The sequence below is a fragment of the Drosophila bipectinata genome, chromosome 2L, assembly GCF_030179905.1.
Source record: "Drosophila bipectinata strain 14024-0381.07 chromosome 2L, DbipHiC1v2, whole genome shotgun sequence".
Taxonomy (NCBI): Eukaryota; Metazoa; Arthropoda; class Insecta; order Diptera; family Drosophilidae; genus Drosophila; species Drosophila bipectinata.
Genome location: NC_091736.1, coordinates 5,981,164 through 5,993,838, shown reverse-complemented (window position 1 = coordinate 5,993,838; position 12,675 = coordinate 5,981,164). Strand labels below are relative to the sequence as shown.

General features: G+C 39.1%; 1 protein-coding gene across 2 annotated transcripts; it reads right to left on the bottom strand.

Annotated features, from left to right (window-relative positions):
- Window positions 1–857: 857 nt before the first annotated feature.
- Window positions 858–12,606, bottom strand: LOC108119969 (uncharacterized). 2 transcript variants are annotated; one of them, XM_017233428.3, is made up of 2 exons: window positions 12,481–12,606; window positions 858–2,417 (listed from the first exon to the last, which is right to left on the bottom strand). In XM_017233428.3, exon 2 carries the CDS (start codon window positions 2,317–2,319, stop codon window positions 2,149–2,151), a length of 171 nt encoding a protein of 56 aa, XP_017088917.1. In that variant the 5' UTR covers window positions 2,320–2,417; window positions 12,481–12,606; the 3' UTR covers window positions 858–2,148. The 2 variants fall into 2 exon arrangements, with proteins under 2 accessions (XP_017088917.1, XP_070133264.1); XM_070277163.1 differs by lacking the exon at window positions 12,481–12,606 and adding an exon at window positions 11,583–11,601.
- Window positions 12,607–12,675: the final 69 nt, after the last annotated feature.

The window sequence follows — 12,675 nt, the reverse complement described above, 5'->3', positions numbered from 1 at the left end:
AGCATATGCGGTCGCACTTGGAATCAGCTGGTCTATCGAAGTTTGGCCTGGCAACGCCTTTCGAACGATAGTTGGCAACTCTAATCGGTTAAATGACTTCTGGCGCTAAATTACAAAATTTTATTAAAAACCCACGATATAGAAATAAAATTTGTTAGTAGAGCTAAGATCTGGAAGCTATAAAATTCATCGATAGAATAATTATAAGCCTAGATAGCAATTTACCTGGAATAGATAGATGCGGGGAACCTTCTTAGCCAAGTTTAGATGGGAGTTTAAAATGCCAACTTTTAACACACATTTTAGTCAATATTTGAATCATTTCGAATCCGATTTCCAAAAGAAATGCCATTTACGAATCAGGAATCCAATTGCCACAAAACTGTATTAAAATATGATAAAAATGTGGAAATAAAAGTTTTGGTCCATTTTTGGTCAAAATCACGATGTTACCCCTCTGAAAATTTTCAAAAATCGGATCAGATTTTAGATTCCCAGGTTTTGATGTAGGATTGTTCTACTTAAAGATCTTAGATCGGCAAGGTATAACATTCTTTGATCAGGTAATTAGAAGTCAAGTTATGACCATTTTTCTGAAATAAATGTATACCAAGAAGCTTGTAGACCTTGTAGTGGCTTAAATGTGAACATTTGAGACACATTCTACTGAATATTTAAGCATTTTCTAATCGGGTTTGGAAAAGGAATACCATGTACGAAACACGACTCAGTCAATAGTCAAAATGAGCTCTGAACGTTCTTCTCAAAAAATCAAAATAGTCCACTTTTTAGGCATACAATTTTTAGTGCCATCATTCTCATCTGAAATAAGAAAAAAGTTAAAACGACTTGTCGAATATTTTATTTGTATTGAACACTCAACAGCTTAAAGACTTTATTTATTGATCGATATCGATTTATTGCATTTTTCTCAACATTTTTTTCTGCTGTAGTTGTATTGCTAGGTTCTAGTAGACATTTCTCATTGGTTTGGCATTACTGTTATTACCGTTATGTTCATGATGCAGGATTGCATTCTGGCTTACTAACTAATTAATAATTAAAATTGAATTATGAAAATTTCTGATAAATCTTTGTCTTGGTTTAGTTGTTTTTGTTATGTTGTAATTGTCCATTATAGGTTATGAAATTTTCCAAGTTTTTGGTACAGAATTTAAGAGACATTTCAACTATTGCTTTCTGTTGGTTTTTGTGTGTTTCATTGTTTTAACAGCAATTATAGTCGATTGGCAACTTCTTTGGGATAAATGCACTTTTCATATTGCTGGGCTTGAATAACTATTGTGAATGGATGTGTGTTTGGCATCCCAGTGTGTTTCAGTGTTGGTTAAGCGCATTTGCATAGACTCCGATTCGAGTTGGATGTGTAAATATATTCCTCTACATGTATACATGGTATTATTATTGTTAGTATTGCATTTGCTTGCATCTTTTAGTTAATATATTTATCTATTTAATAGCCTTGCATAAACGTTTCTCTTGTTTTGTTTGTGACACGCAAAAACAGTGTTGTTAAATTACAAAAATATACTATGTGTTTTGTTGGCTGTTCCTCGAAACTTAAGCTCTAATAATAAACCCGAATAAACGCAAAAAACTGTACTGTATTATGATATAATATTTATTTGCTTGTATTTTGCAATTTTTAATACATTTTTCTCATATTTCTCATTTTTTTTTCACTTATTACAATACAAAAGGTACGAAAGGCGCGAGAAACTCCGCTGGGGGAATCCATGAACCCCACACACGGAATTTACACTAAAAATTGACTTAATTGTGAAGAGTTAACTGAATTAATCATTTCTCAATTTCTCAAACGAAGAAGCTTAAACTAAACCATGATGTTTCTTGTGTTTTTCAGCTTAAACTTAACATTGTATTTCATGTGGTTGGATATTTTATGTTTAATCATTGTTTAATACTTAAACGCTACATTGCTGGAAAAGATAAGGTGACAATTGTTTGTTGGTGTTTCTTCTGTTGGTGTTTTTTTTTTTTTTTATTTATATATAGGAAAACTTGACTGAAAAGCGGCAACTAGTTCGAGTATCTGTTATATGCGTTGCTTCTAACATTTTTTTTTGGGAAGGATCTTTCGGGTGCGGATCTTAAAAACTATCTCCATTATTCGGCGCGACAAAGTAGGGAAGCGAAGCGGAAGAGCCGCATCCAGCTAAAGAGCTTCGACTCCAACAGATTCTCCTCCGCCGTCGAGGTGGTCATCGATACCCGCGACGAATTGGAGGACTTGCTGGTCCGTTTCTGCTGCACAATCCTGGGCGAGCTCATCTTCATTATCGAGTAAGTCGTCTTGGCGGCTTCTGATTGCACACGCCACAAATGTGGGCGTGGGCTACGGGGTCACAAGCGTGGAAAAGAACGAAACGCACAAGCTGAAATGAAGAGAGAGCAGAAGAAGGTGAGGGGATTAGTCAAGTGCTATTCAAAGTGGCAAGTCAATGGGCTCAGTCGCTGAAGTATCACTCGACGACAGGATGCCGAGTGACATTTGAGCGGCAGTCAGCAAATACCCAAAAAATCCCCATCAAAAAGGTGACTTGAAGAGGGATAATACTCTAACTTTTATAGATAAATATTTTTTTTACTAAAATGAACCTGAGAATGTACATAAATATTTACCAAAAACCAAGCTAGTTATTGTTTTCAAACAAAAGCTAGTCACTTTTAATCGCAATGCTCCATTGGCTCCATCGGGGCATTAACACACACCCATGGAAAACAAAAAAAAAAAGAAAACATGCCCAACCATCCAAAGCTGATGACCTTGCCTATATGCATAGACAACACATGCCCGTAGATACACATACAAGATACAGATACAAATGTATCTCTGCAAGCCAAGCCGTGTTGTATGCCCAAAAAGAGGCCCAAATCGAAACGTCGGGGATTGCATGCATGCTCCAGTTTTTCCACATCTGGATATAGCCAGGCACCAGAGACCGATTCAATGACAAAACTTAACGGTTCGTTACATATAACTAAAGAGCAAAAGGCACACAAATTGTGCTCTGTGTACGAATCGGATATGTAAACACACACAAAGTACTGAAATTGATGTTTGCTTTAATTGGACAAAATCCTGTTTCTGTTTCTGTCCCTGGCTAAAGATTACACACGGCCGACAAAGATTGTTTGTTCTACGTCATTCGTAATTATGCAATATGCAGCACTATCCTATCCCGCCCATCCACCCAATTTTCCACTCCCACTGTCTCTAGCTTGTGGCAGCAAATTAATTTCAATTTCCAGTCAAGTTTTTACAATCGTTTCTAGCTTTTTTTTTGTTCCCCCCCCTTGTTTGTGTCAACATCTATGGCGACAGTCCAAAAGTGCAGTCCCGCTCATAAAACATTTCCATATATCAATTGTGGCAGCAACAGCAGCAATAAAAAAAAGCTTCGCCAGCAGCAGCTATCTTTTTCCGTCCACGCGACAACATAAAAATATTGTTTGAGTTTCTGTATTTCATCTTGTCGGTTTCTGGCTTTTCTTTCATTCTTCTAGCTTGTTGCTAAATAATTTTCAACTTTGTATGTTTTCCAAGCAATCTCTAGCTGGTGTCACTGCTCAAAATACGCCTGCGCATTCGCTTAGCTCATTATAATGCCGAGATCATGGTGATAGCCATGGCCCCAGAACACATTTCGAAAAAAACAGTTCTAGATATTCAACAAATGGGATGGAAATTCAAAGCTAGACAAGAATTTCTGGAGGGCTATTATATGAAATTCCTCCTAAAATATCTTTTAACTGAGATACTTTTTTCTTAAAAATATATTCCCTAGAAATATATAGATTCCCTAGAATTTCTAGAAATATTTGTCCTTTAAAGTGCATTCCAATTTCGGTTTCCCAAAAAAATATGTAATCTGCAATCCAAATTCCCTCGAAATTAACAAATTCCCCCTCTACAGACTGATCCATTTTCACCACCGCCTCTGCCTTGGTTTCCATTTCTTTGCCTTAGCTTTGACATAAACATTTCGGGAATGAGAAATATTTTCTGTTTTCGTTGCTGTTGTGGGGCTTTAATCTTTTGATACCACGACTGCAGCTGCCGCGGTGTCAGTTGGGGCAGGATGGCGTGGCAAGGCCAGCGGGGCTGTGGGAGGGCCGGCTGGAAGATCGTGCCAGCGTGGGTGTTTCAAAGCTAACGGGCCAACACGATGCTCGCCCACATTTACCCCCCACCACCACCCAGTCCGACTACTTCAATGCCTTTTCTATTTCACAACCAGTGCGACACATTTTTCATTTTTACCTTTCCAAAGGGTATTCTCACATTTCGATAAGCTTTGGACAAACTATTTTGACTTTGAAAAATAAATTTTCTGGGGGTTTCTTCGAAAAACTGAAAAATCTTGATTACCAAAATATGTCACCTTCTGATTTCCATATCTTGGCCAATTCTTATCCGATCCTTGCAAGGAATACCTCAAAAGATTTGTGGGTAGATTCTCTATAAATCTGCATCAAAATCTTATCATCTCAATTTTTTTCAGATTTTTATTGAAATTTTCTGGATGACCCTTTCGAAAAGCTCAAAAACCTTGATTACCAAAATATGTCACCTTCCGATATCCAAGATATATCTTGGCCAATTCATATCCGATCCTTAAACGGAATACCTTAAAAGATTTGTAGGTAGATTCTCTATAAATCTGCATCAAAATCTTATGACACAATTTTTTTCAGATTTTTATTGAAATTTTCTGGGGGTCCCTTCGAAAAACTGAAAAATCTTGATTACCAAAATATGTCACCTTCCGATATCCATATCTTGACCAATTCTTATCCGATCCTTTAACGGATAATCTTAAAATATTTGTGGGTAGATTCTCCATAAATCTGCATCAAAATCTTATCACTTCATTTTTTTTCGATTTTCATTGAAATTTTCTGGGGGACCCCTTCGAAAACCTTGAAAAATCTTGGATCCCAAAATATGCCACCTTCCGATATCCATATCTGGGCCAATTCTCATTCAATCTTTGAACGGTAGACCTTAAATGAATTGGGATCGATTCTACATCAAAATTGTAAAACTTCAATAAAATAAAATTTATTAAAAAATTTATGGGAAGCGGGTCGAAGCAGATCACGTGGAAACTAATGAGGGAACTTTTACCTGCCCACCGGGCTCCCAATCACTCATGCTCTTCTCCAGCCCTCGCCCCACTCCCCCTAGTTTCTCCCTCTGTTCGATGACAATTTGGAGGCATTTGTTGTATTGCCCCTCCCGCTGCCGCACCGTCCGTCTGTCCGTTATCCGCCGGCACCGCGGGGCGTATGCGTGATGTTTTTATTGCCGTTAAATTAACCGAATGCCCAGGCATATTAAATTTTGGGGAGGGTGAAGGGAAGGAGGAGGCTGAGGGGAACTACTGGAGAAATGGGTGCGAACATGCAATACTTTAGATTTGTGGATATATCCACGAATTGGGGGCTTCGTGTCTCGGCCGCGGGTCATGGTCTTCAATATCCTGGGCGCCAAGCCATCTCGAGTGAAATTTATGAGTGTCGAGTGTTGGAAATCGAATATCTTTTGATGACGACGTTGTCTTTCGATGTAATTTGTGGCCCATCATGGTGTTCGCTGAAGCTTTATCGCCCACGCCGACAGCTCGACATATTTTAGGACCCGTAATGGGAGCCATAACAGCTAATAATACCGGGAAAAATCTCAAGAGGTCGGGTTTCCCCATTGTCTTGGTCCTAACACCTCCTCCACTTTTTTTTTTTTTGCTCCCCTTTGCACTTTATTTGACGTCTCTGCATCACTAGTACGTATTTTTTTTCTTCTCCTAATTGGCTTCAATTTTTATGTTGCTGTTGTGCCGTTTGTTTCGCTTATAGTTTTCAAATATATTATATTTTTTGTTGTTTGTCACCGTCACCCAGCTCACATTGACCCACTTGGCGCCTGCTGTGCCTCTGCCAAAGTAACAAACAACAACAACAACAGAAACTGCAGTCTAAGCCTGAGGTCTGTGCCAAATTCAATTATCAATTTGGTGCTTTTCATGAATTTTTCATTTCCACTCTAGGTTTTCCTCTAGCTGGCTGCACAATTTCGAATGCGAAACATTCGTCACGAAAGTGACAGTTGGAAAAAGTCAAACAGGGTTACTTTTGACAGCCTGTCTCGAAGCCTAGTCTTGTTAGCCTGATTTTCGGAATTAGATTTGGAAACTAAAAGTAATGATAGAATTTTGAAAACACCAAACTCTCTTATTATCATCATTATGTGACCTCTTTCCCATCATCTATAATTATTAGAGTCTTGTTACATTTAGCATCTACCTGTTAAATCTGTAGCATCCACTTCCGTTGCAGCTGCTCTATCAGAAACTAGTAGTATCTAGTAGTAGTGCCTTTATTGTTCTGCTATCGTTATTATTATTGCAGCCAGGCAGCAGCAGCAACTGTCTGTCACTTACAGCTATCTACTTTCATGTCACTTGGCCTGCCGCCCTTTCTCTTTCTATGCCACGGCTGCTGTCTCTTTCGCCGGCCTGTCTCCGGCGGTTTCAATTGCATTTCAAATGAGCTCTGCTCGACACTGCAGTGGAATCCCTCTGGAGCTCCTCTGAGCTCTGAGCTGGTTCGGTGTTGTTATCAACGCGTGTGCCACTTCAGCGCGTTGCTGACTGACACAACCGCAACCGCAATATAGCAACAACAACAAATAGACGACCCACTGCCCCGCCCACTTGAACCGCCCAACCACTGCCTCTCACCCACCGCCCACTGTGACATACGTCTTAATGAGGCTTCAATATCACTTGTCAAATTGCCACACACAAGTGCAAAGTGCACTCGAAAAAAAAGGCTTAATATTTTTGTTATGATTTAAAAAATGGTTTATTAAAGAGCATAATAATCTGCTCATATTACCACAGATATGTATGTATATTTCCTCTTAAATCTAGAACGGATTTAATTTTTTCTATCTGTAGAATTGTATTGTAATAGAGAGGCCCAGAGGCCTGGCGTTATAGAGGCAGATCTTTGTAAATAGATAACGATATCTAATTGGGTCAGGCTGTAGTTTAATACGCATATTACGCTTGATTGTAAGCCGTTTGATTGATTCAATGAATCTTAAATGGGAAACTGGAAAGCCTTGAAGCTTGGCCGCGCATTACATGACAAAATCGTTGATCTATAGGCTTCTCTTTATTTATGTTTTTTTGGGAGCGCCATGATCTCACCAAACTACAAGCTACAAACGATAAATAAATGACATCAGAGTTCGAAGAGGGGGGTGTAACACGTTCAACTTGAGGCGGCAATTAGAAGGCAGTATTTGAGAGATATAACTCATAAATATTAAAAAAACACACACACTCTCCACACTCGCTACTCGACGCTAATGCGAGTTCAAAGATGCAAAGATACACAGAGCACACACTAGATGGAAGGAAGATGGGAAAACCTGAATAAATATTTATAAGAATGCTAATTTTCGATTGCAGTGGCTGGCTGGATGGCTGGCTGGCTGGCTGGCAGTAACAGTAAACCAAAGGGAAAATATGGGTAGAAGATGAAGAGATGCAGCAGATGGGGATAGTGGCCCAGAACCGCAGTCAAGCGATAGCCTTTTGGCGGCAGATGAGAGAGACAGAGGCTGGAAGGAAAAACCGCAACACAAAAAACGCCGGCAAGTGCCCTAGTGCTGCCCTTGCCAGAGTCCCTCCTTTGGGGCAACTGCGACATTGTAACAGTCTAGTTAACTTGCAACTTACAAGCGAATATATCTATGTATCTACAAGTTACTTTACAATGCCCCCCCAACCATCAGTGTTTGTTATTTCGTAGCTCCATCTCCCTCAGTCCTCCAATGTGTTGACTGACTTTCCAAACGTGTTGTCATGTAAATTAACCAAAAACGGAAAAAAAAAGAAAAAAAAATAAAACAGCCATGTTGCGGGTTAGTTGAGGAATACGAGTTACATGCAGCTATGCTGGCAGTATCTCTCAGATGCACAGAACAAACACACAAGGGAGTGGGAGTGGGAGTCTATCCAGTAGAAGGAAGAAGTCGAGTCGGAGGTAGCCGCCACAGTGCCTGAGAAAGACAAATATAATTGACAATGGAGACCAGCTGGAGTGAGATGCAAACAACTCAGACAATGCCGTTTAAATGGAAAATTGTTAGACGTCACAGGCCAGGCCAACCCATCCCAGGCTATTTTAGCCAAAAGCAGTTGTCAGCTGGCTGAAAAAAAACTTTGGCACAGAAACTCAACCTCAGGTTGCAATGTAAATTGCCAGGAATGTCAAGAATAGGGCCATCTTCTGTGTAGAGACTAGAAAGAGGAGGACCTAAACTATATCCATGAAAATATTCCACCTTAATGCTATAAAACAGCCACTGACCTATTGTGAAACAATGGCAGAAATATTTGTATATTTTAGTCAAATAAATAGACCCAGCCATTATGGATAGTGCCATATCCCCTAGCCATGATAGTGGCCACCAATGTGTTTCCTGTTCTTGGCCATTACGACCATTACGTATACGCCACGTATACGTAGCTAATACAAATGCAAATATTAAATCATTATTGCGCATGAAATGCCAACGTAAACAATAATAAACACTAAGACGAAGGCGAAGGAAAACCCAATAAACAATAAACCAAATGCGGCCAAAAAAGAAAAAAAAAGCCTGAAGATACAGAAGACTCAGAAGAAGAAAGAAACTAAAGGTTCCAAGGTTCAAAGTTAACCAAAAGAAATTGCGCGGTCAGCGTCGACGACGACTTCGCTCATTAGCTAAAACCGATTCCCCATTGTGGCCCGGCTCGTTAACTTTCCGAGTGGGCTAAGGGCCGGGGGGGAGGGGCGGAACTAAAGCATGGCTTTATAGCTCCACTAACCTCTTACATAATGATGGGAAAATCTTGATGCCTCTGATAAGAAATGCGGCTCAAAGCTATGGGGATATAACAATAAAAGAAAAAAAATATATATATTGTTAGATGGAAAGAGATAGCTAGACCACTGGTGACAGAGATGGAGAGAGATCTAATGCTAATGGAGCACCCGATTTTCTGGGCATGGGTTTATGGCTCGTTAAATGGTTTTAAATAAATTAATGAATTTCCAAATTCCAAATTGAAATTCAAAATAAAGCCGAAACTAATTAAATACCCAAATGATGAAAATAACAAATTAAATCTCAATTACAGTGTAAATATTTTTAATTGCCCGAAAAAGAATGAAAGAATTATTGAGATTCAAAACAATTAAAGATTGTTTTCAATGCCCATTTTAATGGCCAAAGTGTACGTGAACTGTTAACACTATTTTTCCTCTGAAGAAATAAAAATAAAACTCAATTGCAATCCCCTCTTGTAGACTGTAGTAGACCCAAGAATTTTCATTTTCCAACGAGTTTTCTAGCTTGGAATGGGGGGAGGAGGAGGGTTTCCACTCAAGTGCTATCACTGGTGGTCACTGCATAATTCAGAACACTTATTCGAGGGGGCCACAAAATAAACAAAGATGACGCTTTGAAAAAAATCGAAGACCACACACACACACATACAAGAGAGGGTAGTGGGGGTTCTAAACCAACATTTTGCATAGGATATCAACCTTTTCGTGACCTTTGGCCTGCAACCTCGGGCATCAACGCATGGATTTTCCATGAAATATAATTGACGGGACAGGGCACGCCCACTTCCGCCCATTTTATCCTGTTTGGGTTTTTTCATCCTCCGTTGACGGCTCATTCCCACTGACCATTTTCAATTACCATTTGACACGCTTTGGAATTTTTTTTTTTTAGCCAGTCCAACCTACTAACTCCCTCTTTCCTCTATACTGAAAATTGTTTTACATAATTTATGCTAGTCATCGTAGCCCGGCTTTATCTGTTTGTTTGTTGGCGAAATTGTTTCGAGGCTCATTGTAAGCCCCAAAACCGATGGCTTGCCATTAATTTTCAGCTAATCTCAATCAGTCAAACGGCCATGGGCCCTGGGAAAATTCACTCGAGTTTTCCCGACCGAGTTTTTTTTTTTTTTGTATTTCCATCCATAACTCAAACTGTGAACTTTTATCGGGGCTTTGAGTGACAAGGCTCATTTTGGTTTTTTGAGACATTATCTTCTGGTAATGGCAAATTTCCGGTCTTGGGTAATTGAATTTTCTTCAGGAATCTCACAATTAAATGGTTTTTATATTGGGATGAGCTTAAGTAGGTTAGGGAAAGGTTTCTTAGGTTGTTACCCGAATTTATCTTGAAAATCTATTAATTATAATGCAGTAATCAAGTTTAAAATAGGCAAGAGGAAAGGTGTATTATACATATTTTTCTCATTTATATTTTGCACATCTCATCTACAGAGAATTATAAACAAAATCTATAAATATATTTCCCCTTTTATTAATTGAAACAAAGCGTATTGCTCTTTTATAAAAATGCAATTTCCACTTAATTTAAATACTTTTCTTTAATAAAATCCCACATGGATTACTACCAATTTGTCCATCTACCCAGATGGCCGGCCATTACTTGTTGTCATTGATGTTTAATCTCATTTTTTTATCATTAATGAAAATGCACTTAGTGTAATGGTAGTGGGGGAGTAGTTATCTGGCAAACACTTTCATGTCCGCCCACTACTCGTTTGAAAACTGCTTTGTTGTTTTGGCTTTTCCTCACTTCCCATACTCCCATATATATATATTATTTGGAGCGCAAATATTGATTTCCTTTTGGTTCCGAGTGATATTATGCTGATAAGGTTTTGTTTATGGGGCGGGTTTTTGGGGGTATGCCCCATATGTTGGCTATAGTTTCGGTTGAGAGACGCCAAGTGCACTTAATGATATGATAAGAAGCAAACGGCACCGCAGAGCTGACCCATATTGAGAGTGGCTATAGCTGATATAAGGCAGTGCATACTCGTTTGGAGAGAAAAGACCCATTTGTACCCTCAATGGGTAACAGTGAATGCCCGCTTTAATGGCCCACAGTTCGATTTGTGGCATTAAAGTTGGCTCATTAAGCTCGATGAGCTTGCCAGCACCACTTGATGAATATTAATCATTAATTTTTATGTCGCTGCCAGCAGGACAAAGCAAATTAATTAAATTATAGCAATTCCTTAGCATTTATGCTGTAATTGATGTTGAGGTTTGAGTTGCGAGTCTCGATCTGGAGTATGTGAACTAACTCCCAACAAAAGACCAAGCCATACATGTTTGTGAAGCTCATTGGCCTATATAAAATTTCAGTCCCATGCCAGGGCCATAAACAAAAGGCGAAAATGATTAATAAACTTGGGCCGTTGGGGGGAAGGGAGGACTGTTGGTGTACGGAATACAGATGAAGTGACATAATTGAAAGAGCTGAGAGGGGTTGGGGCTGAGGGAAGCCTTTGAGAACTTTCTGGGTGAGTACATGAAGCAAAAGTAATCAACTGCCACCAGAGCTCCAGAACCCAGCCAATATTCTTTTCAACAAACAAACAGTAGGAAAAAAAGCATTATTTGGTTGAGTTCGCATAAAAGCCACTTACCAACTTTTCCAACAAAATGTTAATGCTTAACCAAGAACATAAAAATCGGAACTTCCAGTTTCTCAAGAATTCTTGCCAATATGTATATGTTTTGAAACTCAGACAAGAGGTCACTTTTTGTGTTGACTTTTCAAACAAATGGAATTAGGCTTCATAGAAATAGAAATGTTTAATGTATTTCTTGGAAAACATATATCTCACCATTGAGGGGAAGCATACTTGTCAAATGTTTATAAAAAAGTAGAACACGAAAATATCAAGAAGATGCGAAATGCGTTTTTCGTTTGCCATCAAAAATAAGACATTTTCCCCATCAGAATAGTGAACAGTTGACCCATTTCCAGAAATGTAGCCATCCAAAAATCACATAATAATAAATAATCAGATACCCATACCATTGGATAAATCAATTTCCTATCTCGGGCTCTCCATTGAAACTAAATAAAGCAATAGCTTTTCCTTTCATGCAGATGTCCTTCCCGATAAAACTAAAAAGGGAGGAGACCTCTTCTTGGCTGGGATAAGCTGGTATTAAAAAGGAAACGCATAAGCTCTCGTTCATATCGGGATTTATGCAGGAAATGTGAAAGAACCTCTCGGGGTGGTAATGGAAATGGAAGTGGGAGTGAGTGAGGGTATGGGAGGGTCATAAAACCAAATGAAAAACGAGTCCAGATTCAAAGGAAAAACACCAAAAAACAAAAAACTTTTAGCCATGATTACGTAAATGCGTAAAAGAATGAAAGAGATGAATGGAGAGCGATAGAACGAGAGCGAGCCAAAGGAACCACTTGACGCATTTCAAGGACACGTGCAGCCTTCGCAAGGACACACACGCAACACAAAACCGTTAGCCAAGGCAGACGTTACACAACACTAACCAAATGCCAAAACTTACCGTAATATGCAAGTTGGCAGCTCCTGTAAGAGTGACTGCCGTTAACTGATGTTTTGATTGCCTTTTTTTTTTTGGAAATCAAAGTAGTCCTTGATTGGTATGCTCGCTTTTGACAATCGGTACTGCTGCCAGAACACACACAAAACTTTTCGAAGTCGGCACGACGCTAACAAATTTTCCGTTCTCGTCGAAAAC

Excerpts from the sequence above, each read along its gene's own strand:
- LOC108119969 (XM_017233428.3), bottom strand. The coding sequence starts at position 2,319 with ATGAAGATGAGCTCGCCCAGGATTGTGCAGCAGAAACGGACCAGCAAG.